The sequence below is a fragment of the Acartia tonsa genome, chromosome 2, assembly GCF_053477335.1.
Source record: "Acartia tonsa isolate MP-2025a chromosome 2, ASM5347733v1, whole genome shotgun sequence".
Classification (NCBI taxonomy): domain Eukaryota; kingdom Metazoa; phylum Arthropoda; class Copepoda; order Calanoida; family Acartiidae; genus Acartia; species Acartia tonsa.
Window position 1 is genome coordinate 34,965,620 of NC_137261.1, and position 26,609 is coordinate 34,992,228.

A 26,609-nucleotide genomic window follows, 5' to 3' on the forward strand; every position below is an offset into this window, starting at 1 on the left:
CGCCCTCTTCGGTACAACAATTTTTAATAGTCCCCAGTTTTAAAGACTCAGGCTTACAGGTCAACACAGGTAAGCGCTTCTAACCTGATTACCAGTGTAGAAATAGTAAAATTATTAATGTTTTTCAATGTTTTTCAGGGGACGGTAGAAAAATTTGCATACATTCTAAATAAAGAAATAAATTACATTTTATTATTCAGTATTTTTATGCTTCTTAAGATTGTGTTTACATAAAATATAGTTTTTTATACTTTTCACAAAATTATTAAAATCAACATCTTCCAGATTTTAGAATAATGATTAGATTAAAGATTGAAAGCTTTTCAGTCTTTAGTTTAGTTTAACTTTTAAACCTTAAATGATGGCCCATCTTATTTCATTTAATTTAAAATTTTGAAGTAGAAAAGTCATGATACTTTCAAGTTTTCCTGGAAACAAAAAGGACCAATACCATCATATTATAAAAATTTCAATTACAAGTTGTGTGAAATTATCAAACTATAAAAAGTCTTTAACGCTATCCCCCACCCCCCTCCCTGGAACATTTAAAGTCAAAATTTATATTACCTAAAAGTTTTATTGAAACACAGTAATAGTGTCTGAGTGATCATGACGTAACAAAAAAAATAGCCAATGAGAGGCCGTTATTGACCAATGGTAAAATTTATAGTGGCCTCTCATTGGCTAATTTTTTTGTTACGTCATAATCAGTCAGACACTATTACTGTGTTCTTTTATTGTAGAAAAATGGGAAACGCTCAGGCAAGAAAGAGAATCCGTGCTTCTGATTTCCATTATTTAGCAAAGTTCACTGCTTTTGTATCATGTGAGGTAATTACAGTTACAATATATTAATATTTTCTTCATTTCTTGCTTAGGCAAATGTGTTAATTATTTTATTAATGTAATATATTTAATTCCATAGTGAGTAACCATTGTGCGTTCAGGTTCATTCTGTGTAAGTAAAGAAGTAATTTAGAATATAACTTTTTTCTACAAATAAGATCATGTTTCGATAGTTATTTCATGACTACTCAACTATCTAAACTTGATTTTTACCTTTATAATTCTTATTTATTTTCTAACATATTTTACATATAGACAATCAAATGATTTATATTCTTGAGAATTAAGAATAAATAAGATGAAAAAATTTATTTATTACATAAAATATTTCCTTTTAGTTCATTATATTGTACACGATAGTGTGGTAATACGACAACCAGACGGACAGGCAGTTTACAGAGTTGCTACGCTGTGACTTATCATAACAAACCCACTGCACTAATCTTATTATATCACCATCTATCTCATGACCGATGTTGACCCCGCTATCTAGCGGTCAAACTGGCCTGCCTAAATGTGGGGAGGGACTCAAACATGCAGCTATCACGCGCCCCTCACGCGCTTATATAACCGGGAGGCGCTGCCTCCCCTTTTACCACCGCTGCCCCCACAGCCTGTCTACCGCCGGGAGCTAAGCCCTATCGTCCCACACCCCCTTCAAACCTAACCATTGTTATAATCTGTTGTATATATATAGTAAACATTGCTTGTAAATATTATTCAGTTAAATATATAATTTCTGTATGACTAAATCCTGCTAGTTTGTTTTGGTAGAATAATTCAAGGCTAGGGCTCGTTTGAACTCGAACTCGTTACCCTGTGGGCCGAGAACGCTCGGCTTACCAGAACTTGGTGTCAGCGTGTTTCAATCGAGCCTTACAGAAACTAGCCTATTCTACCTCTGATTGGACCCTTTTGCAAGTAAGGGGACAATCAGCCGCCAACTGAGAAGCCAACTGACCCGTGAGACGGCCTTTTTAGGTCGAATTTCCATCATTTTGAACGCAATATGTGGGCCTCTGGCCTACGGCAAGCAGATTTAGCCTGCTAAAAGCGCCAGTTTAGACGCTTTTTCCGTACCGTGTAGGAGTAGCACTAGGTGCGCAGCCACAGTAATCGGATAATTTAGCTCAGACGGCTACAGAACTGAGTCTAAATTGGCAAGTGTAGCTGGGACAAGCCCCAGGACACTCAGGCCAACCCTACGAGACAGACAGCTGGGTGCTGGTCTCCTTGAGAAGGCAATGTGTGGCTGCGAAGCCTCAGCACACAAGTAAGCCCTACCACTGCGACGGATAGCAGATTTTGAGCCACAGGCACGGCAGGACGGGACATTCCCTGCCGCTGCCTTCCAGGATTCGAACCCGAGGCGCTGCAGGACGGGCCATTCCCTGCCGCCATTTTCGGGATTCGAACCAGCGGCGCTGTAGGACGGGTCATTCCCTACCGCCGTCACCCCTCTGAACCTTGCAGGACGGACATTCCCTGCTGCCAGTGCTTCCAGAATCACCCCTAGAGCTCCTAGTGATAACAACACATAAATGTGTATAAATGTCAACCAAGTGATAAAAAGAAATATAAAATTGTTGACCCAGTGATAATTAATAAGCTCTAGTGATTCGAAGCTACAGTCTAAGCCACCATGGTAAGAGATACCACCATAGCTGCGGTTCGGCCACCACCGAAGTTTCTGCCAACCCCAGCCGAACGGGAGGCCCCCTTGTCTCAAGGGCAGGACCTCCACTTCCCCTGCCACATCAGGGTGAGGTTTCCTACTCCTGACCCTGCCCAGCATGTACAGGTTGATGCCATGATCGATTCTGGCAACCGTGTACCAGGGTCTGCTGTAATTTCTGAACACCTCATGCACGCAATGGGCGTGCAACGCATGTTGATTCCGGACAACACCCAAATCCTGACTGCTAACGAGGAAGGCCAGCCCCTCCAGGTAATAGGAAAATTGAAAGAATTATATATGGCAGTTTCACACACCCTTATACTCCATCTTTACCACGTGACTGTGGTCCGGAACCTCTCACACCCTCTGAACCTAGGAGGGTATTTTCTCAAGGAGTTCGGAACTAGGCTCTGTTTCGACATGCAACCACCTTGCTTGTGGGTGCGTGGGGAGTTTATCCCACTCCGTGGCGTCCCCATTGACCGGGAGACAGCCGAGAGAGAGTTGAGCTATGAGGGGCCTCTGCCAGGCCCACTGCCAGAGCAGCCGCGTGTGGTCGAGAAAGGCACGCACTGGGTGGATGCTGCGCTCAACGCCCATAGGGGGGCCAACCTGCTAGCCATGGGGTTGCCCCCAGTGCCCAAGGTGCCGCGGGAGAACCTGCCAACAACGTTCCCTGAAATTGCCAGCCCTCCAGAACCAATATTCTCCGCCGACACCTTTATCAACGGCCAGCCGTGTCCACCTGGCCCCCTCTACCTGGGACCCCCAGCCAGTCAACCAGCCAAGTCCGAGCCCAGACCCGTCAAGTCGCGGTCTGATGCACCCGGAGCCACACTTAACTCCCAGGAATCAGCCTCTCCCGGCGCCGGGCCCGTCAAGTCGTGGCCGGCCGCCTCCGGAGCCACGCATGGCTCCGCTGCCTCAGCCTCTCCTAGCACCGAGCCCGTCAAGTCGCGGCCGGACGCCCACGGAGCCCAGGCTGGACCCAGCGCCTCGGCCTCTCCCAGCGCCGAGCCCGTCAAATCGTGGCCGGACGCCCTCGGAGCCACACTTGGCTCCGACACGTCAGCCCCTCCCGAGGCCGAGCCCGTCAAGTCGCGGCCGGTAGCTCCCGGAGCCGAAGCTGACCCCACACCAGCCACGTATAGGCTAAGCGCTGTCACTCCAACTGACGGCCAGCCACCCCAACTTCGCACGGCCAAGCGGGTGGTCTTGCCTGGCCGCGGTGTCATGGCGGTCCCTGTTGAGTTAGTAGGCCACCGCACCAAGGATGCCATCCAACTAGCTGCCCCAGAACAGAGGTTTGGGGAGGATCTTGTCATCCCAGAAGGCCTGTATGCCCACAGGCCTGGATCCGCCACTGTGTTTCGAGTGCTGGTGGTAAATGAAGGGGAGACGCCCCTCCTGCTGGACGCTGGCCTCCCAGTGGCAGGGGAGCTGGTCAAGCCTGACATTCTAGAGGTTTCTGATAAGCCTCCCCCGAGTCTCCACTCGTTCCAAGAGCCTGTTGAGCCCCCAGACATGCAGGAGCTGTGGGAGGCCCTTGAGATGGAAGACAACGAGTTCCTGCGCAAGGATCCCTTGCTCAAAAAGGAGGTTTGGACCATGTTATCAGAGTACAGGGACGTCTTCTCCAACTCTACCCCCGGCTGCACAGATGTAGTCGAGCTGCAGCTGCGCCTCAAGCCAGGGACCCAGCCGATCCGCCAGAGATTTAGGGATCTGAACCCGCGGCAGGAGGCTGAGCTGGAGAAACAATTGGACACTTGGCTACAGGAGGGAGTCATAGAGCCGTCAGACTCCGCCTGGAGCAGCCCCTTGGTGCCCATCAAGAAGAAGGACGGGAGCACCCGCTGGGCCGTCGACTACAGAGCCCTCAACAAGTGCCTGGAGCTGGATAGCTACCCTCTGCCCAGGATCCAGCAGCTGGTAGAACGAGCTGGAGGGCACCGCGTCTACAGTGCCTTAGACGCGGTGGCCGCATACCACACCATCCGTGTGTCTGAGGACAGCCGGCCCTGCACCGCCTTCACCACCCCCAGAGGCTTGTATCAATGGAAAAGGATGCCCTTTGGCCTGGCTACGGCACCGTCTGTCTATTCCAGATTTATTGCAGGGGTCCTAAACCCATTAGGCACGGCCAACCTCCAGTCATACCTTGACGACGTCCTGACCTTCCACCAGGACACCTGGGCCCACCTGGCTAGGCTCCGGGAGGTCTTGGAAGCCCACCGCAGGGGAGGAATCCGCCTCAAGCCAGCCAAGACCAAGCTGTTCCGAGCCAAGGTGGATTATCTGGGCCACACCCTCAGCCGTGAGGGGATAGCCATGCAAGAGGGTTATATTGACCGTATCCTGGACTGGCCGGCCCCCAGCACCCCCAAAGATTTGCTGGCGCTTCTGGGGTTCTTTGGATACTACCGCCTGTTCATCCCAGAGTATGCCGACCTCACCTACGAGATGAATCGGCAGAAGACGGCCAAGACCCTAGCCTGGACACCTGAGATGGAAGCCCAGCTGCTGCAGCTCAAGGACAAGTTCCGTCAAGCCCCCATCCGAGCGCCGCCCAGGTTTGACTTGCCAGCAGTATTCCAGCTCACCACAGATTTTAGCAGCCGCGCCATCTCTGCCATTCTGAGTCAATGCCAGGACGGCAAGGAGAGGCTGATTGCCGCTGTGGGGCGCAAGACAAACGACCCCGAGACTCGCTACCCGTCCTGGAAGGGAGAGATGGCCGCCATTATGTATGGAATCCGGAAATTCCACGGCATCTTGTCCTACCGCAGCTTCCAGATCAACACTGATTCCTCAGCCTTGCTGCAGATGAAGTCACTGAACACATCCACAGGGATGGTGGCCCGCTGGCAAGAGGAGCTAGCGGCCCTAGATTTTACTGTCTGCCACCGTCCTGGCACCCAGAACACCAACGCTGACGCCCTCAGCCGCCGGGAGGACGCCAACATGCCAACAGCCAGCGCCAAAGAATTAGCAGAGCAGGCTGAGTATATCCATAACCTTTGCCAGCTAGGGGAGTCCGCAGCCAGCCGGCCCCCTGCCGCCCGACTAGACCCAACTAGAGTACTAGAAGCCCAGACACAAGACCCTCTCCTGCTCCGTGTCCGCCAGTGGGTGGCTGATGGCAGAGTTCCAACCAAGGCTGAGCTGCACGGCAAGGAACGAGACGAGCAGCAGTACGCCAGCCGCTTCCCAGCCCTGGGACTTGACAAGCATGGTTGCCTCACCACCACTGACCAGACCCTGACAGGGGAACGGACAAGATACCTGCTGCCTTCGGCCCTCCAGCAGGATGCGTTCTTTCTAGCCCATGGGACCCCCATGGCCGGACACTTTGGGATGGACGCGACTATCGCCCGCGTTGCCATGCACTTCTGGTGGCCCAACCTGGCCCGTGACGTCCGCCTGATGGTTCAGACTTGTCCTGAATGTGTCCAGAAGGTTACCAAGGAAAGGTTGAAGCAAGGGATACATGTACCCTCCCGCCAGGGGTATCCCCAGCAAGTCCTGTTCATCGACCTGGTGGGGCCACTGCCCGAGACCCCAGCTGGGAACCGCTACATCCTCACCTGCCAAGATGGGTTCAGCCGGTTTGTCAGCCTCTACGCCATCCCCAACAAGCGCACCCTCACGGTAGCTGAAGCCCTGCTGCACCGCCACCTGGCCACGTTCGGATGCCCCCTGAAGATCCACTCCGATAATGGGATGGAGTTCACCCGCCAGGTATTCCAGGAACTGGCCTCCAGGCTTGAGATTGGCCTGACACATCCACCACCCTACAACCCGCAGTCCAACCGAGTGGAAAGGTTTCATCGGACGCTCAATACAGGCATGCGTCTGTTTTTAGACAGAGACGACAACAACTGGGAGCCCCACCTGCCTGCCATTGCCTTCGCCTACAACACCAAGGCCTGCAGATCTACCGGCGTGACCCCGTTCCTGGCCTTCTTTGGGAGAGAGGCCAAGCTTCCGGTGGACATGGTGCTCCGGCTGCCAGAAACAGAATATGCCTCGGTCCCAGCCAACGTCCAAGCTATCCTGCAACGTTACCATGCAGTGTATGATGCCATCCAGCAGAAGGAGGAGGGAGCCATCCGGAGGAGCGCGGCAGCCTACGAAGGCACGGCCAAGTATGAGGTTGGAGACCTGGTCTGGTACCTGGCCCCCCGCCTGGTGCCAGGGAAGGCAGCCAAGATCACCAAGAGATGGACTGGCCCCTGGAAGGTAGTGAGGAAAGCTACAGAAGTCCATTATGTCATCAAACCTGCCTCTCCCATAGCCAGGATCTCGGAAGTTACCGCGCATGTAGGCCGACTGCGCAAATACACTGGAGATGTGACTGCCCACCAGATTCCAGCAGACATTCAAGTCGACGTGGACGGCGACGAGGATGCCACCGAGCTGCCGGTTGGAGCGGCGGCGCCCGCAGCTAGCGACCCAGGACAGTTCCCAGTGCACCAGCCGGCCGCAGCCGCCCCACAGCCCAGCGGCCAGGATCGTGACCCAGTAGAAGAGGACCTGCAGGAGCAACCCAACGAACCACCGCCGCCGCCGCCAGCTCCAGAGCCACCCAGAGATGCCATCTGGAATCCTGATACAGATATGGAGCACCTGCCAGCCAGCAGCGAGCCTGTAGGAGGAGAAGCAGCTACTGCAATGGAAGAGGCCGCCCCAGAGGACGAAGCTGAAGCCATGTGCCCCCTGTTGATGACAGCCATCCCTATCCGGGTAGGAGCTAGGAGGCCAAGCAACCTGAATCAAGCAGGCGCCCCCATGGAATTTTATGCGCCCTCATCCATCGTCATTCCCCCCTTGGGAACCACCAGAGTTAGCCTAGGCCTCCGTGTCCAGCTACCCGCTGAGGCAGAGCTAGTCCTGCAGACGAGGCAAAATTTCCAGCGCCGGGGCTTAGCCGTCGCCAACCCCCATCTAGAAGCCAACCAGGAGCTGACAATGCTGATATCCAACCACAGCCAGACCGAGCAACGAGTGTCCCGTGGAGCCTGTGTAGCCCGAGCTGTCCTCCATCGAGCTGTGCCCCAGGAAGAGCCTGTCCTGCGCAGACATAGGTTGTCGTATCCCCAGGTTCAAGGCCTGGTGGCTCGAGAGCCACGCAACCCTTGAAGGGGAGGTTGTGGTAATACGACAACCAGACGGACAGGCAGTTTACAGAGTTGCTACGCTGTGACTTATCATAACAAACCCACTGCACTAATCTTATTATATCACCATCTATCTCATGACCGATGTTGACCCCGCTATCTAGCGGTCAAACTGGCCTGCCTAAATGTGGGGAGGGACTCAAACATGCAGCTATCACGCGCCCCTCACGCGCTTATATAACCGGGAGGCGCTGCCTCCCCTTTTACCACCGCTGCCCCCACAGCCTGTCTACCGCCGGGAGCTAAGCCCTAGCGTCCCACACCCCCTTCAAACCTAACCATTGTTATAATCTGTTGTATATATATAGTAAACATTGCTTGTAAATATTATTCAGTTAAATATATAATTTCTGTATGACTAAATCCTGCTAGTTTGTTTTGGTAGAATAATTCAAGGCTAGGGCTCGTTTGAACTCGAACTCGTTACCCTGTGGGCCGAGAACGCTCGGCTTACCAGAATAGCTTTTGACAGATAAAAGAAGTTATGATAAATAAAGAAATACTTTAAAGATAATAGATGAAATAAATATTTGTTTAAGCTGGTAGAGGAATACTACAACAAAATAATGGATAAGAGCAGTGATGGAAAGATGTCTAAGCAGGTATTTTTTATTCTTCCGGATAGACTGATGTTCTGATGGATATATGGACGTACGGACGGACAAATAATAATAAAACAGCTTTGTTTTTAAAAAGTCCTACTTTCTTGTACATAAGTTGTTCTAAATATTCAAATGTATACCGCACTGTACAGTTTACATATTTCCAATATCAATAACAAGATTCCTTTTCATTAAAATAAGCTTTGTCAACATTTGTGTTAATTACCTCACATATTCACATACTTTAGTAAGGAATAACTTCACCCATAATATTGAGTCTTTAATTATCAGGCACAGGGAAAATTTAAGGAACGCATGATTCATAAATTAGGAAATTTTAACCTTACTTTTCCGTCAATAAAGAATAATTAGAAAAAGTTTGTCCTTTAATTCTCAATAAATTTTTGCAAATGGGATAAAAAAACATACAAATCAATGGAGAAAGGGTTTGGAGGATTTTCATTGTATAATAATACAATTGTTTCTTTAAATAAAAAAAAATCAAGAATCACATACACTAAATAAAGATTAATAAACACAACAAATCTAATGTTAGTTTATTCTTGAGTGGGCTGCATTTAATTGGGTTAAATTCTATGCCTTTAATACCGCTGGGTTTGATTCTGTTGGTTGAATTCCATTTCCGTGTGGGCTGAATTTATATTAAACATCAAACTTTACGGTATACATACCTATTGATTTTTATCATTTTTATTGAATTATTTCAGGATTTTATTGATACATTCCATTTGGCATTCCCCAACCGTCCAGAAGATAAGGTCGTCAAGTTAGCGGATGAAATCGCAAACAAAAATGGCGAAATTTGTAAGTATACTTTTATGGGCATCTTTTAAGGACAGTTCATCAAGAAGTAAGACAAATATTTATGTTTCAAAACAGCTGAATTGAGGCACAAAATAAACTTTGAATTATATGTCGTAATTTTCAGCCAAAAGAAAATTTTGAGAAAACAATTGTTAAAAATTTATAATATAAAATACTATAAACTTAATAATTTCATTTTGCGTTTGAATTAAAAACTTTTTATATGGACGTTTTCATAACCAAGTTGTCTATTATCTTAAAGTATCTTGCGCATTTTATCCTTTATAATAAAAATAACTTTTCTAAAGTCGTGAATTTATATTTTTTAGAAATTTAACAGAAGAAACAGGGACATTTACGTCTAATAGAGGAATTTTATTTTCTAATTGAGTAAAAGAGTGGTATGAAGGAAAAAAATAAGGAAGAAATAACATTAGAATAAATATCTACATATAAAAACTTAAAGTTCATTGAATATATTTCAGCCATGGCGAATATGTTGATCCTGTTCTACCTGTTTTGTTCTGGCAAGACTGAGGACAACCTGACACACATCTTCAACCTCTTCGACCAGGATGGAAACAAGGTCAGTTACATTTTTAGTGCCATTTAGATGAATTATTGCATTAAGGTTTAGCAAATTTCGTAATTTTATTTTGTTTAAGAAAACATGTTTTTAATCTCTGCCATCACTTAACTCACTTGCCCTTACTCTACCCTTGCCTAAACTAGGCATATAAAATACGTTTTTTTTCCCAAAAGTTTGTTTATGGTCCACTTTCAGTTACAGAAAATTGCTTTTAAACTAATTCATTCTTTTTTTTTCAACATAACAGTTTTTTTCAAAATACAAATGTTTAGATTTTAAGAAGACAAAGTTGATTAATTATCTAAATCTAATACAACCCTAGTGTTGCATACAGGCTTATTATGCAGAACGGGTTTCTTTTTCTAATAAATTAATTACTTTTTCCTTAATCATCTTAATATCTATTTACTTAGTAGTATTTCTGTTTCAAATAAATGGATTTTTTTAAATGGGGTGAAGGTGCATTAATCTGCCCCCCCCCCTCTCTAAAAAAGATAAAGAGTGTTTTTGTTTTAAAAACTGCCAGAACTATAAGAGATCTTTTAAACTTACTTTCTAACAAATTTGTGATACTCTTCTGTGTATGTTTACATTGTTTGTAGTTCCTGCACAATGCATCTCATGTACTAGCTCAATTTTTTTAGGCTGTTAATGTTCCATAAATTTAAATTATCCCTATCGTAAAAGTTAATGTTTAGTTGGAAGGTTTAAACAACAATGCAGTGCCCTGTTTTATTTTATTTGCATTTCTAATTCTTACATATTAATTTTGATGTTGAATAAATAAATATAGTTGATTGTAATATAAAACAGAAAAGGTATGTTTATGTTTAACCCCACACAAGTACACATAAGCTCTCCAGAGGCTCCAGTTTAAAATCTTAAAACAAATATGACAACATTCATAACAGCGAAGCTCTAAAATCAAACAAAGGACAAACGAACAAAACCTCTTGTAAAAAAGCAGAACATTAATTTGTAAGTCTAAATAAAATTGTACATAAATTTGATGTAAACTTACGTAAATACATGATACAGTAAAAGGACATACAAATGGTTGTCTGATAACAATAAGAACATACACTCACAAAAACACACTTTCACAAACACACTTAGACACACAAATGTTTAAACTCTTTATTAATTTTGGAATTATTGATAAAAAAATCTATATTTGGTCATTTTTGATCAATAGAGCTTTCTTGAATTTTGAATTCATGAGCTGGAGAAAATCTAAAAAAAAAACTGCTCACATTCTTTCTTTTGAAAAGAATTAATAAGTTTTAAAGAAAAAATATCCAATCCAATAAATTTTTAAAGGAGATATTTGGGAATTTTTTAAAAATCAGATTTCAAACTTTATTTTTTACAAATCTACAAAAGTAGTTTCAGAACTAGCAAAAAATATATTCTGACAAAAAGAAAATAGCACAAATTTGTCAATTTACTAACATAAACCTTTCTATTATCTTGGAAAAATATTTTTTTTAAATTTTAGCTTGAAGCATGTGTTGCTTCATGTCTAGAATATTCTACCTGATGCAGTTAAGTGTCTAGCGAGATAATTTATCATTTCTAGCATATATATTACATCTATTACATAGGCTGCTTGTTGCATTTTTTAAAACTTTGACTGGTCTGTTGAAAATGCATTGGAAACATAATTTTATTTTATTTTAAACTAAATATAGTCAATCTATATTATTCTTTTGTTATATTTTATTAAGATCTCATAACAGGGGTTAAAGGTGCGTTTGGCGCAATGTTTTACTCCCATAAACCTACATTAAAACAGGTCTGCGTTTGATTAAGGAAGGGGGGGGGGGGAGTACAGGTCTTCCACCAAAACATTGATTTTTTTAGGTTGGTGTTATTTATTCTTGTTGGGGTCATATCTTACAGGATTGGAAGCACAACTGCTGGTTAAATAACTAAAACATTACCTATGCCAAGCTAAACTTCACAAAAAAAACATGTAACGATTGTTCTAGGCATTTACGATATCTTACTGGACGTACTCATATATGTAAATCTTAATAGCCTTTGATATATGATACTTAATGTAGGTTTGACTTCAGCGTAACATTTGAGTCGTGCCGTTCAGGCTAATTCATTATAATTGACAATTTAACGTGTATGTATTTATAGATCAAAATATTTCTACGAATCTCCATGTCAAAATAATAATCAAATTATTTTTTTAATTACTCAAGAGAAACTAAAGATACGTTTTTTATAAACGTATCTAACTAAATTTCATTTCATAATATCATCTGTAAACCATTCATTAAATTAAAATATTCATTGTTTGAACGAATTGAACAAGAAAAATAGATTACATATATTATTTTTTAGTAATACATATTTTAAAAACTGTTATGTACTTCACGTTAAAAGCGAGGAAAGAACCCTACCCCTTATTATTGAAATAAATTGAAAACAAGAAAACCTTAACTTAAATCTTTTTATGTCATTTCGAACTTTAAGAATACTTGTTATCGATCCCTGGACCATAAAAGTAAAGAACTATGATGTATCGTCTCACATATGTTTGTTAACATCTTGTTATTTACAATTATTCATACAAAAATGTCAGAATTTTTTTTTCGATGCAACATTTCGATGATTAATTTCTTTTAAGATGCCTAAAATTTTAGTTTTTAGAAGAAGAATGTTACATCATCATGTATCAGTTAGGATACATGATGATAAGATTTTATTGTTAGATCCCCCAAACCAATGAGCATCCATTCAGTGCATCATTTAATTGGTCAGCTTGTCTTTTTTTCATAATAGAAAATCTACTGAACATCTGATTTATAACTAACTTTGTCCATTGAGGATTTTTCGATACGTGTTGTCATCCTAATTTTATTTGTAGGTCATTACAATTGATGAATTGTTGAACCTGATGTCTGTTTTTATTGAGATCGGAGAGGGTAAGAATCACAAGGTATAGTTTTACATTAATATCTCTTACAAGAAAAATTTAACAATTTAAGATAATTTCGCAGTACTATGCATAACTTATAATATAGCTTAAAAAGACATTACTAGATGGTTTTTTTTTTCTTTTGCATGACCTCTTCGGTTCTGTAGAATTTAAATGTTATCCGTATTATAACATATCTTCATTTTATTTTGATGATAACCTCCTTCATTTTTTATTTTTGTCAAGAGATGTTTTTTTAGATTGATCTTGCCACAGTTATGGCAGAGATGTTCCAGAAGGGAGACGCTGACAAGAACGAGAAGTTGGAACTGAAGGAATTCACCCAGGGTATGCTCACTCATCCTGTTACTTCCAAGATTCTGGGTATCAAAACTATTGACGCTCTTCTTGAAATTATGTAATTTTTATGATAATATTTTAAATAAATGAAACCATCAATTACACAAAATATCAAAAATGTAAAATGTAAAAAATTGTATAATTGTTTATTTATTTCTATAATACATATTTATTAACTTTACATGTACTTTACACCCATCCTAATTTATAAAAAGTTCTAAACATTGTCACAACTTGTTGTTTTTGTTCAAGAATAAAATCATTGTTATCACAACTTTTGTCTTTATATAAATATTAACTGTTAAGTTTTCATGAATAAAACTTCATTATCAACATTTTATTTTTCTATATGTTTTTGTTTCTATGAGAATGGTCGCTTCAAAATAGATCCCTGAAAAAAAGAAATTATTTTGATAACTGAGAGAAATTTTATAAATAGAAAAATAAAGAGAAAAAAAATACCAAAGATTTAATTTTAGGCAAAATAACATTAAGGTATTATTTTTATCTTTTTAAGATAGTTTATATTAAACATCTGATGATTGAGAAATTTAAATATTTGTACATAAAAGAATTTAAATTCTTATGAGTTGGTAATTAGATATTTTTTTAAATAGATAAATCCATCTAGCATACAGGTGAACTTATTTTTGACACAAATAGGCCTATTGGAAAGATATGTAATGTATTACATTTTTATATTTTTGATCCGTTTAATAACGTTAAAGGACGAAGACCAAACTGCATAACTTTTGCACCACATTTGACGTCATATTCTCCATCTCTTTTTTAGTGATTTTCTTTCCCACTTCTCCTAACAACTTCCTCATTTTATGACGTCACAGGAATCAAAAGTGACACAAAAAAATATGCAGTTTGGTCTTCGTCCGTAAAAGGAATATTTTTAGTCAAAAATAGAGGAAAAAAGATATTGTTTTTATATTATCTAAAATTTTTATCGTCTGTTATAACTTTCCTCCAAGGAGAGTTATTTTTATGCTTTGCTTTAATTCTTGTGACCTGTAACACAAAAAGCTTTTTCAAACGAAATTTGAGCAGAAAAGGATAATAAAAACTTAAATCCTAGGCTAAGTGAAGCATCAGGGGGAACAAAACAAATATTTTTAAAATACTTTAAATTTTAGGAAACTAATTTGAAGTAAATTGGGTTGTTAACAAACAATTTGAAAACTATAAAAGAAGTTTTTTTTCTTTCAAATATGTTACAAGTCTTTACAAAAGTCATTAACAGCGAGACAAATCATAAATAAAGAAGAAACTGTGTTAACTAAAATAACTTTTTTCTATTTAGATAAAATATTTTTTACCTTAAAATTTTAAAAATTATGTTTACTTTTAGATATACATTTGATTTAAAATATCATCTTTGCCAGACTTGTATTTTATATGGAAGAAATTAAAGATAATTGCTTACATTCCAATTATTAGTAGATATATGCTTCCATGTTTTAAAATTGACGGATTTTGTCTTCTCTTTTTTTACAAAACAGGTTAATATATCGATGTTCTTTTTATCATTTTGCTTTTTAAAGTAATCTCTTTAATTTGATCATTTTATTAAATAAAGCTGTTTAAAAATATATTAAAAAAATCTAGAAAAAACCCTGTATATGGAAAATATGCATTGTGCAAAATCTGACCCTAAAATTGCTCATTATCATGAGGGTTAATTTTATACTTAAAAACAAACTTACAATATTTGTTTTGTCTGCATATTTTTTTATTATTTCCCCTTTCTTTCAGAAATGTTTCTTATAGAAGAATGAACGTAACTGTCTCATTGAATTAGCGTTATACTATTGTTAGTAGCGAAGCTACTTCATAATTAGAAATGTCAAGAACCTCCTAACCAATAACCTATATCTTTTATGCACAGATTCAATATTTCAATAATGTTTATTTTGAATAATGTGCTTGATTGAATATGGATATTGTCATTCTTGTTTTAAAGTGAGTTTTTCCTCTATGCAAATTTTTTAAATTCTTGTTTTATGTATTTTTCTAAAAGGAATGTTTTTTGTAATTCAGTTAATTTCGAAAAAGAGTAAAAAATTTAGAAAATCCTTTATTTTGCCACTGAAAACCTTTCCCCAAACTTTAATTTACAAAAAGTAATTTTAGTTTTATTTAAGAAAGATACTGAGAAGTATAAATAAATCGCTGGATAATGCATTTATAATTTTATTAAATAAAAATCTAATTTGTCATTGAATTTCTAGTTTAGTCACTTTTTAATTGACATCTTTCATTTTCTTTTTTCTTAGTTATAATTGAAAACCCTAAATTTTAATAAAAAAATATGAAGTATGGAACCTGATTAGGTAGAAGTGAAAAGAAAGGAACATAATTCTCTTCTTTCTTACCAGACTCTAAAAAACAAATATAAAATTAGATAAACTATAGAAAATGATTTCAATTTGTTCATACAATTCTATACAAAGTGTTATGCAGAGAACAAACTTTCGATTATACATATAATATTTGTCTTGTAGTTTATCAAATAGCAAACAAAATGATGCTACAAGTAACCCTTCACATTTGCCAACCTTTCGAACCTTTGACGACAAGGTACACATTATTAATAATAAACTACGATATATTGCTAAAACAAGACAATTACATCAAAATGGATTTATGTATTATATAAACCATGCAATACCTACACAAAGACAAACATACTAGTATAGGAATTTGGTAAACAAATCTTTATAGAACACGCTTTGCATGTTAAAAATTCTTTTCTCACTTATACTTTTCTTGTTTTGATTGGTTGACAAAATTTCTGAAAATATTTAATTTGTTATCTCTAGCATCGCAGCTACTCTATAATTAAGGTGAGTATATACGAATCTCCGTTCAATCACAAACTTACTTTATAAAGTGTTATACCGAAATTTAAAAAAAAAACTTTTAAAATCAGAATCTAAGCATTAAAGCATTTTAGTAAACCCCAAACTATTTTTAATTTTACTTTCTCCTTCTCTATTTCTCTTTTCCCAACTAGAAAAATGAGAACTTTTAACGCTGTTCTGCATTTTGGATTAAATTTTTATGTTTACATTTATTTTGATATGGTTACCTGCTCGTTGTGCCGCACCCTGAATTGGGGGTAAAGGCGTCCACAGAGACTTTGCTTTAGGAGGGGTGGGTAACATAGGCCTTGATCTGGGAGACATTGGGAGGGGTTCCAAGGTGGGGGCACTAGGACCCAACTTAAAATAAAGAAGAATTATTTTTTAGAAATTCCTAATGTCGTTTTATTTTAAATTGTACAGCAAAGCAATACAATGTTTTACAAACAAGAAACAAAAATCTGAAACATCTATATTTACAATTTAATTTTTTCTGGGCAATGTAAAAAAAATTAAAAGTATTCTTTTTTTATTTTAGACTAGCGGCTACGCCCCCTAGAAGCCTCTAGGGGCACTCAACGCTCAACCTCATCTCATTATAAATTTGGGTTTTAAAAGAGTAAAAAAATATTTTTTTTTTTGGGGGGGGGGCGGGGAGGGGGTGAAGACACCCTCCCCAAAAAAGTTTAAAACCTTCCCAGGACCTATTGGAAGCTTCATTGTAAAGGAGAACAATATCGGTTCAGCGGTTAGTGAGATCATTCGGGACAGACAAAAAACGCTTGCTACTTTATATAATAGACTAGCGGCTACGCCCCTAGAAGCCTCTAGGGGGCACTTGAGGAGAAGAGAGTCAAATTTAATAACCCAATTTCTTATTTTAAATTTTAAAAGAAAAAGTAAAAAAAAAAATTTTTGGGTGGGCGAAAATTTTTTTTTGCTGGGGGGGGGGATGCCTCCCCTTTCATTTTTAATTTTAGTTTTAAAAAATTTTAAAAAAAATTTTTTTTGAGGGGGGGGGATTTTTCATTTTTTGGGGGGGTAGGGGGTGTCCCACCCCCCAAAAAAATAGTTATAAACCTTCCCGGGACTTATGAGAAGCTACCCTGTTAAGGAGAACCCGGTCGGTTCAGCGGTTAGTATAAGGATAGCGGCAACGCCCCTAGCGGCCTCTAGTGGCACTTTGCAGGGGCGTCCAAGCTTTTTTTTTGGGGGGGGGGTAAAAAATTTTAGGGGGGGGGTAATTCGTGTTTGATGGGGGAAAAATGGCGCGCGAAGCGCGCCAAAATTTTTTTTTACCCCCCCCAAAATTTTTACCCCGGGGGTAAAATTTGATTGGGGGGGTAATTACCCCCCCTAAAGTCTGTTGGGGGGGGGTAAATACTCCCCCCAAATCTGTTGGGGGGGGGGTAATTACCCCCCCCAAACTAATTTACCCCGGGGGTAAAATTTTTGGGGGGGGTAATTTAATTATGTAAAAAAAGCACCTACCTAATCTATTAAGTTAATAAGTACTATCCTATAACATAAAGTAGTAAGTAAGGTTTATTTGACTATAGCTTCAGATTTCATTACTTTTAATACTGAGTTCTCCTTTTTAGGAAAGCTTCACATAGATCCCATGATGGTTCCACACTATTATAGGTAAATCCTTTGAATGGTTTTAGGCTATTTTTCTCCTCCCTTTTTACCCTTTAGAAAACACGAGTTCTTAGATGCTAAGGGCGCCACTACTATTCAAATATATAGTAGTATCTCATTCTTTAGAACATAAAAATACAATAATTAACTCACTAACCAATGAACCAATATGATTATTAGATCTTTTCATGAAAATACCCTTTCTCGAATTTCATTGTTCTGCTAACCTAAAAAGTTACTTTAGGGGCCTAGAAATACATGTACAAAATTTCAGCTCTTTATCTCTACTGGCGACCTAGCGCCAGGCATGTAAAATATCAACAGATAACGGTAGCACGGCGGTTTTAACAATTTCTCAGTAATGTGCAGGTTTTAAGCTCTTCTGCATATTTTAATTTTAACACATAAGGCCAAAGATATTATATCCAAAAAATCTTTTGTCAAAGTCTACTCTACACCTAGCGCCAGTCAGTTTTCTAAAATCATGCATTTTATACCTGTGAAAAATGAAATCGCCAGCGCTAGGTGTAGAGTGGACTTTGACAAAAGATTTTTGGGATATCATATCTTAGGCCTTATGTGTTTAAGTTGAAATATGCAGAACACCTAAATTCACCTTCCAAGCCATTCTCTATGCATTTTAAATTTTTTTTATGAAATAACGGGATTTCAAAACTGCCTTTTGAAAAGGCCTAAAAAGTATCTTTTTTTGTCCTTTTTTTCACTGTTTATAGTTACAACTTATTAATATATTATTCTCAGTTAAAAAAAAATTGGCGCTACCAGCACCAAAACTGGCAAAAACAGGCAGTTAAACTTCTGTACCCCTACTTAACCCCCTACCAGACCCCCCCCCTCTATCTCGGCTCCTGTTACAGATAGAGACATAAAACTTTTTTCTGGTGGTTCATGAGTATTTTTAGAGAAAATTACTTTTCTAGTCATAGCGGTCAGACTGCTCCTTATCCGCTTTTTAGCGGCCAGCTGCTAAATATTAAAACTGCAGCACTAAATAATATCTTTATCTGTTTATAGTTACAATTTATTAAGATATTATTCTTAGTTAAAAAAAAATTGGCGCTTCAAGCACCAAAACTGGCAAAAACAGGCAGTTAAACTTCTGTACCCCTACTTAACCCCCTAACAGACCCCCCCCCTCTATCTCGGCTCCTGTTACAGATAGAGACGTAAAACTTTTTTTTGGTGGTTCATGTTTATTTTTAGAGAAAAACTTTTTCTAGGCATAGCGGTTAGACCGCTCCTTATACGCTTTTTAGTGGCCAGCTGCTAAATATTAAAACTGCTGTAGAGCAGCCAATTTTAAAGCTAAGAAAACCAAATTTTACGACAAACTATTATTTTTATAACAAAAAAAATACCTTTTCTGACCATCGCCAAAAAATGACAAATAACGGAAACCGCCAATTTTAGCAGTAAAATGGCGGTTGGGGCACTAATTAATATTTTTATCTGTTTATGATCACAATAAAAGACTTCATACAAAAATTGGCTGATTAAAGGACGCCTGCAAGAAATACCACGCTTTAACTACCAAAAGACTGCCACAAGTAGACCCAATACCCCAAATTAAAAGCCTTCAGCTTCAATAACAAAAAAGTTCTAGGCATTTCAAAATAGCATTTCATGAACAATGAAAATTTTGAAAGATTTACAATGCTCATAAAAGAAAAAATAATATTAAATTACGTCGCCTAGACATAAAATTATAATCTTATCTTTGTCAGAAATCTAGATTGCAAGTAACTGATTACATTTTTAAAATAAAAACACTACATTTCATAGTCAAAATCTATGAAAAAAATCTATTTAAATTGCATTTGTGAACAAAAATCATAGCGGAAACAAAGGGGAAAACTAATAAAAGCTCAGCTGTGATTGGTTGCTTAGCTGATTCAGCCTTCGGATTGGCTACAGTACACTCGGTACAACACAAGTTAAACTTAATTTTTTTTAATGATTTTGACTATAAAAATGGGTATTTTTATTGTAAAAATATAATTAGTTACTGGCAACCTAAATTTATGACAAAAAAAGCTTATAATTTTGTTTCTAGGCCACGTAGTTTAATTTCAAAATTTCTAACATTAGCCTTGAGATTCTTTCAAAATTTCCATTGTACATAAAATGCCATTTTAAAATGCCTAGAACTTTTTTGTTATAGAAGCTGAAGGCTTCAAATTTGGGGTATTGGGTCTACTTGTGGCAGTCTTTCAGCATTTAAAGCGTGGTATTTCTTGCAGGCTTCCTTTAAGGTCCGGAAAGGGGCAACACAGTTAATTGTTGAAACTAATGTAATAGATTTTTATTTTAGTCAGATGCCAGACGCAGACAATGAAATAAATTAACATTTAGAAATATTATCAATTTGTCTTCAAAGGGTTAAAAACAAAATCAAAATATACAAATCTAATTTTTAAAAACATCAAGATGATCTTTTCCATCCTATTACATATTATCTTTCTTGTTTTCCTTTTCAAATGCAAGATGTATTTTCAAAATTTAACTGTCGATAGAAAGATTCTGGATCATTGACAGAAAACGAAGTTGCCGGTGATTCTTATGTGCTAGTATGCATAAAATGACTTTAGAAATGTCTTCTGATTTTAGTTGAAAGGTGGATACAATAAGTGAAGAACCTATTTTTATAGTATCTAACAAAAAAAAGTTTATAATCAGTGATAGTGAGAAAAATTGTGTCTATTGTTGTCTTTATATAAACTTTTATAAAATATTTAATATTTATATAGTGTAAAAAATAATTGTAGTAATATTACCATTCTCCACTTCAAGGATGTCCAATGTGTTTATTAGGCAGGGAGGGGGGGAAGGATATTTTCATTTAGGGGGGATAACAGGATGTCTGTTTTTATGTGTCTCTGTACTGAAGGATCTCACTAACTGCTGAACTGATATGGTTCCCCATAACAGGGTAGCTTTTCTTAGGTCCTGGGAAGGTTTATAACTAATTTGAGGGAGGGTAACACCACCTTCCCAAGAACTTGAAAATCTAGGAATCAATCTGATTTGACACACAAAAAGTGTAGAAAAGTATGAATAAACATATATGATTGATCACATGGTACCTTCTGAAAAAATTTTGACAAATAAATAAAAATGAGGGACAACATAACTTATGTAGTACAATAAAAAAATATGGATTTTTTTTGTTATAAAAAATAATAGTTTTATTGTACTACATTGTCCCTTTGTTGTCCCTCATTTTTATTTTATTTGTCAAAATTTGCCAATATTTGTATAAAGTCTTTTATTGTGATCATAAACAGATAAAAATATTAATTAGCGCCACCAACCGCCATTTTACTGCCAAAATTGGCGGTTTCCGTTATTTGTTGTTTTTTGGCGATGGTCAGAAAAGGTATTTTTTTTGTTAAAAAATAATAGTTCGTCGTAAAATTTGGTTTTCTTAGCTTTAAAATTGGCTGCTCTACAGCAGTTTTAATATTTAGCGGCTGGCCGCTAAAAAGCGGATAAGGAGCGGTCTGACTGCTATGACTAGAAAAGTAATTTTCTCTAAAAATACACATGAACCACCAGAAAAAAGTTTACGTCTCTATCTGTTACAGGAGCCGAGTTAGAGGGGGGGTCTGTTAGGGGGTTAAGTAGGGGTACAGAAGTTTAACTGCCTGTTTTTTGCCGGTTTTGGTGCTGGAAGCGCCAATTTTTTTTTAATTGAGAATAATATCTTAATAAATTGTAACTATAAACAGATAAAAATATTATTTAGCGCCGCCAACGGCCATTTTACCACCAAAATTGGCGGTTTCCGTTATTTGTCGTTTTTCGGCAATGGTCAGAAAAGGTATTTTTTTGTTATAAAAAATAATAGTTCGTCATAAAATTTGGTTTTCTTAGCTTTAAACTTGGCTGCTCTACAGCAGTTTTAATATTTAGCTGCTGGCCGCTAAAAAGCGGATAAGGAGCGGTCTGACCGCTATGAGTAGAAAAGTAATTTTCTCTAAAAATACACATGAACCACCAGAAAAAAGTTTTACGTCTCTAACTGTAACAGGAGCCGAAATAGAGGGTGGGGTCTGTTAGGGGATTAAGTAGGGGTACAGAAGTTTAACTGCCTGTTTTTGCCGGTTTTGGTGCTGGAAGCGCCAATTTTTTTTTAACTGAGAATAATATATTAATAAGTTGTAACTATAAACAGTGAAAAAAAGGACAAAAAAAGATACTTTTTAGGCCTTTTCAAAAGGCAGTTTTGAAATCCCGTTATTTCATAAAAAAAATTTAAAATGCATAGAGAATGGCTTGGAAGGTGAATTTAGGTGTTCTGCATATTTCAACTTATACACATAAGGCCTAAGATATGATATCCCAAAAATCTTTTGTCAAAGTCCACTCTACACCTAGCGCTGGCGATTTCATTTTTCACAGGTATAAAATGCATGATTTTAGAAAACTGACTGGCGCTAGGTGTAGAGTAGACTTTGACAAAAGATTTTTTGGATATAATATCTTTGGCCTTATGTGTTAAAATTGAAATATGCAGAAGAGCTTAAAACCTGCACATTACTGAGAAATTGTTAAAACCGCCGTGCTACCGTTATCTGTTGATATTTTACATGCCTGGCGCTAGGTCGCCAGTAGAGATAAAGAGCTGAAATTTTGTACATGTATTTCTAGGCCCCTAAAGTAACTTTTTAGGTTAGCAGAAGAATGAAATTCGAGAAAGGGTATTTTCATGAAAAGATCTAATGATTATACTTTAAAGTGAAGCGTCTTATAGGTCCTGGTAAGTTTTATAACTAGTTTTGAGACACCCTGACATCCTCCCAAAAGAAATCGCCTATAGAAATTCTTTTTCATTATTTAATGAAATATTTAATTTAGTTAGGTATCTATTTTATGGAATCTTCAGTGCTTTACAATTACATCATAGATCCCCGGGATGGTTTTAGCCCTTATAAAGGCCCAAGCAAATAAAACATGATCAAACTATTAAATTTTTTGTTATCATGGTTAAGAACTGTTTTAACTGGTTGGACTATATTGCGGTATAGTCCCTTTTGTGGCAACGCTCTTTAAGGGGCGTTTCTTCGTTTTTTTTTCACACAAGCTTCTCTCCTATTTCTAGCCCCTGCGGGGGGCCAATTGCTTAACCATGTGGGGCAATCACCTAAACCAATATAACCTATCCTAAAATAAACTATCAAAAGCCATTTTAAAAATACGACGAATTGCCCCTTAAGGGGCGTTGCCACGATGCAAATTATGTAAAAGACAATAAAAAGAGAGAGAAACTAAAGAAAATTGGGATTTTAACAACAAATTTTTTTTTAAGAACATTCAATTTGGGGGGGGGGGGTAAATACTCCCCCCCCAAAATCGTTGGGGGTGCCTACGGCCCATTACCCCCCCCCCCCCTTGGACGCCTATGGCACTTTGAATGTTTTTTTGGGGGGGTATTGTTCACAAAATTTTGGGGGTGCCAAATGGCCCATTACCCCCCCCCCCTTGGACGCCTATGGCACTTTGAATGTTTTTTTTTATTTAAAATATCTAATTAGACAAATAATTGGTTTATGTTTCGTTCAAGTCTCTTTTTAAGGAAGGGGTAATTTTTTCTAGGGGTGATTTCTCTTAGGAGGGTGGTGGTATCCTCCCCCAAAATAGTTATAAATCTTTCCAGGACCTATGAGAATCTACCCTGTAAAGGAGAACCTGATCGGTTTAGCGGTTAGTGAGATCCTTCGGTACAAACACATAGACAAATAGACATCCTGTTACTTTAGTATAAGGACTAGCGACTACGCCCCTAGAGGACTTTAGGGGCACTTGAGGATGGGGGAGTCGGATTTGATAACCCAATTTCTTATTTTAGATTTCAAAAGAATCATTTTAGTTAAAAAATAAAATATTTGGGGGGGGTATTTTTAATTTTTGGGGGGATTGGGGGTGTCCCACCCCCCAAGAAAATAATTATGAACCTTTCCGGGATCTATGAGAAGCTACCCTGTTAAGGAGAACCTGATCGGTTCAGCGGTTAGCGAGATCCTTCGGTACAAACACACAGACAAACAAACATCCTGTTACTTTAGTATAAGGATATAATGATGTATTCAATCTTTTCTTGTAGTGATCATGCCTGAGATGGGTGGGAGGGAAGTTCCTGTCCTACCTCACCAGAGGAGTGTGCCTGGTTTAGAGATCCCAGGTGTGTGCCAGGTCGTGTCCCTGGACGAGTACCAGGCCTGGGTTTATGAAAAGTTAAATTTTGATAAAGAAATAAAAAATCTATCTATAATACATAGTAGAAAGATGTCTGTCTGTCTGAATCTTAAGATCTCAGTAACCACTAAACCGATTGGGCTCTACTCTTCAGGATATATACCTACTTGTACTGTGATGGTTTTAAGCTATTTTAACACCCCAAACACCCTCCCCCCCTCAAAAAAAAGAAATCCCCCCCAAAAAAATTCTTTGTAAAACGAAAATAGAAAAGGGGTGTCGACTAACCCCCCCCCCCCCAATTTTTTTTTCAAATTTTTAATATGAAAAATTAGGTTGATCAAACATCTTAGGGTGAAACCTCTAGTACTCATATATATTTTGAAGCTACATGCTCTATACGAGAATGTTCAATTTTTTGGTGATGGTAGTTTAGTCCTCTACTTGTCTCAAATATTAGAAATTTTGTTCTCATTAGTTAAAATTTTTACTTTTCTTAAAGATTCGTAATATGTCCATCCGTAAAACAGACACTCAAAACACTAGATAGTAACACTCCCATAACTAAATTTATTTCGGCGTGTTTGCCACACTTCAGTTTGATAATGACCTTGTAAGATTCCTAGTTAAAAAATCAAGGATGTCCTATTATACACTCTTCCTAATTGGTTCAAATTCTGAACTTGCTCCATGATTTTCACTCATATACTTTCTTTTTTATTGCTTAAATTAATAAATTGTACTTTTCCTAGTTCCAGGTATAGAGGCAAATCCATTGGCTGGCAAGATGGAGGGGGTTGGTGATGACATATTCTGAATCTAAACAATTAAAGACTTTTTTTATCAGATAAATTACCAATAATTCTTTATATTTTTTCTTAGAGTGCATAAAATACATATGTATTAGAAAATAAGAAGTTAAAGCATTTTGACACCTCACCCTCCCTTCCCCATCCCCGCTGTTTTAGGGAGATGTATTAGAGAGTGTAGACCCCAATGAAGTAGGGTGTATGGTGAGGTCCTTTAGGGGGGAGTATCCAATCACTTAAGTTTACCAAGGGGGTTGATACGACTTCCTACATCCACTTTCTGTGCGTTTCTGAATGAAAGTAATGGTAAGGTTTATAGGTCTAAATATTACTATTATAAACCCCATGTTTAGAGAATGGGGCAAATTTTATTGTGGGTAATATATGCTGAAATTATACCCAATTTGTTTAAGTTGAGGACTAAAACTGAATTAAAAACAAGAATTTTGAACATTTCCGTGGAGTTTCAAAAAGTTTGAAATATAGTACTTACCTGAAGGGACCTATTTGAAGGGGTAAAGAGGGGGGTAGGTGGCACTGCTGACTCCTCCACTATTACTATTACTGAACCTCCTTGTCTACCCTTCAACTAAATAATTATATATATATACTTACATTTATTAAATAGTAAAAGCTTCATGCTATTTGTAATCTTCAGAAAATATATACAAAATAGAGATGATATACATGACTAAAACGAAAGCAAATAATTAAGAACCTGATGGCATTCAGGAATAGTTATTTTTTCCTTTTGTTATAAGTTACAGTCAACTTTAAACTGCACCAGAAGAAAATTAATTTCACCACACGATCTTTTGAGAAAATTATGATACGTCTTGTAATATAACTAGCAGCTACGACCCCTAGAAGCCTCTAGGGGCACTTTTCTAATTTTGAGTTTCAAAAGAGTATAAAAATATATTTTTTTTGGGGTGGGGGGGGGGGTGAAGACACCCTCCCCAGGACCTATAAGAAGCTTCACTGTAAAGGAGATCAACATCGGTTAGCGAGATCTTTCGGGACAGACAAAAAATTAAACGCTTACTACTTTATATAATAGATTAATTCATTAAGGTCGCAAAAAAAATTGGCAATGTCAAACTGGTGATTTATAGAGGCAACTATTTTTCCATTTAAAATTAAAATAGAAATAGTAGTAACATAATTTGCTTGTGTAACAAAAGTAACAAAGTCAAATTTTAAATATGTTGAGTTGAAATCAATTGAATCAATATGCAAATTTAATATATATTTATTTTGTATCTTTTAACGTGTGAAGGTACATTAGGAAAGGGAGAAGCATTCAGAAAAGTATTGTAATGATTTCAGGAAAAATGTAAAATTTGAACACTTTTAAAATTTGTTTCTTTTAAATTGTTTAGCTGAAAAATGAGAATATAAATATAGGGGCACTATCAGAGGAGAGGGAGCAAAGTCGACCCACCACCTTAAATTTGATATTTAAAATGAAATAGTACAACTCTTATTTTTGAGGGGGGGAGGGTGTTGCAAGGGCCAAAGTGTTGGGCTTCCGCTCTTTTTATAAATGAATATTGTCGAGACATTTAGAAGGACAACAAAATCGGTACAAACAGATACATTTGCCTTTAATATAAGAATTTGTTTTGTTTTTTCTTATTTCTATAGCTAGCTGAATATATGTTATCTCTATCGAAGAGAATTTCTATAATAAAACTTAAACCGTTTTTAGTACTTTTTTTCGCCAGACGAACTCACATGCCAATACCCCTTCTGTCCCGAATTTGTAATGAAAAGCACATCCTTATAATAATAATGGCCTGACGACATGCACCTCCAAGCAGTGAAGGGGCTGGCTGATTGTGTACAATTAATATATATATTTAGGAGTAATCGCCCATCAGCAAGGGAGCTACCACCTTTACAGATTAATTAATCACATTTTTGTGAATGCGGGCATGTATAAAAAAATAAAGCATTAAAATGTTAATATTAATTACTATCATTGTGTCCTGTTGCTATCTTCTTTTTTTTTGCAACTTAATTATTTTTTGGGACACCAGCCATATTTTGTCCAGT

At 38.2% G+C, this 26,609-nt stretch overlaps 2 protein-coding genes across 2 annotated transcripts in view; one reads left to right on the forward strand and one right to left on the reverse strand.

Moving 5' to 3' along the window:
- On the forward strand, window positions 1-13,347 carry LOC145312452 (neurocalcin homolog). The gene is made up of 7 exons (XM_080151709.1): window positions 1-69; window positions 744-831; window positions 8,244-8,306; window positions 9,035-9,131; window positions 9,617-9,717; window positions 12,602-12,673; window positions 12,913-13,347. The coding sequence occupies exons 2-7, from the start codon at window positions 748-750 to the stop codon at window positions 13,072-13,074; spliced, it is 579 nt and encodes a 192-aa protein (XP_080007835.1). The 5' UTR covers window positions 1-69; window positions 744-747; the 3' UTR covers window positions 13,075-13,347.
- The window catches only part of LOC145312518 (uncharacterized), an 18,775-nt gene continuing 5,310 nt past the window's right edge, over window positions 13,145-26,609 (reverse strand). The window contains exons 3-10 of the mRNA XM_080151772.1: window positions 25,045-25,140; window positions 24,486-24,561; window positions 24,187-24,190; window positions 23,693-23,765; window positions 16,113-16,245; window positions 15,780-15,815; window positions 15,347-15,402; window positions 13,145-13,403 (exon numbers count right to left, since the gene is read on the reverse strand). Coding sequence (XP_080007898.1) covers window positions 13,374-13,403; window positions 15,347-15,402; window positions 15,780-15,815; window positions 16,113-16,245; window positions 23,693-23,765; window positions 24,187-24,190; window positions 24,486-24,561; window positions 25,045-25,140 — 504 coding nt within the window. The 3' untranslated portion in view covers window positions 13,145-13,373. The remainder of the gene's footprint in view (window positions 13,404-15,346; window positions 15,403-15,779; window positions 15,816-16,112; window positions 16,246-23,692; window positions 23,766-24,186; window positions 24,191-24,485; window positions 24,562-25,044; window positions 25,141-26,609) is intronic.

Coding starts and splice junctions, on each gene's coding strand:
- LOC145312452 (XM_080151709.1), top strand. CDS start 748: ATGGGAAACGCTCAGGCAAGAAAGAGAATCCGTGCTTCTGATTTCCAT. Junction 832..8,243: donor CTGCTTTTGTATCATGTGAG/GTAATTACAGTT, acceptor TATTTGTTTAAG/CTGGTAGAGGAATACTACAA. Junction 9,132..9,616: donor AAACAAAAATGGCGAAATTT/GTAAGTATACTT, acceptor AATATATTTCAG/CCATGGCGAATATGTTGATC.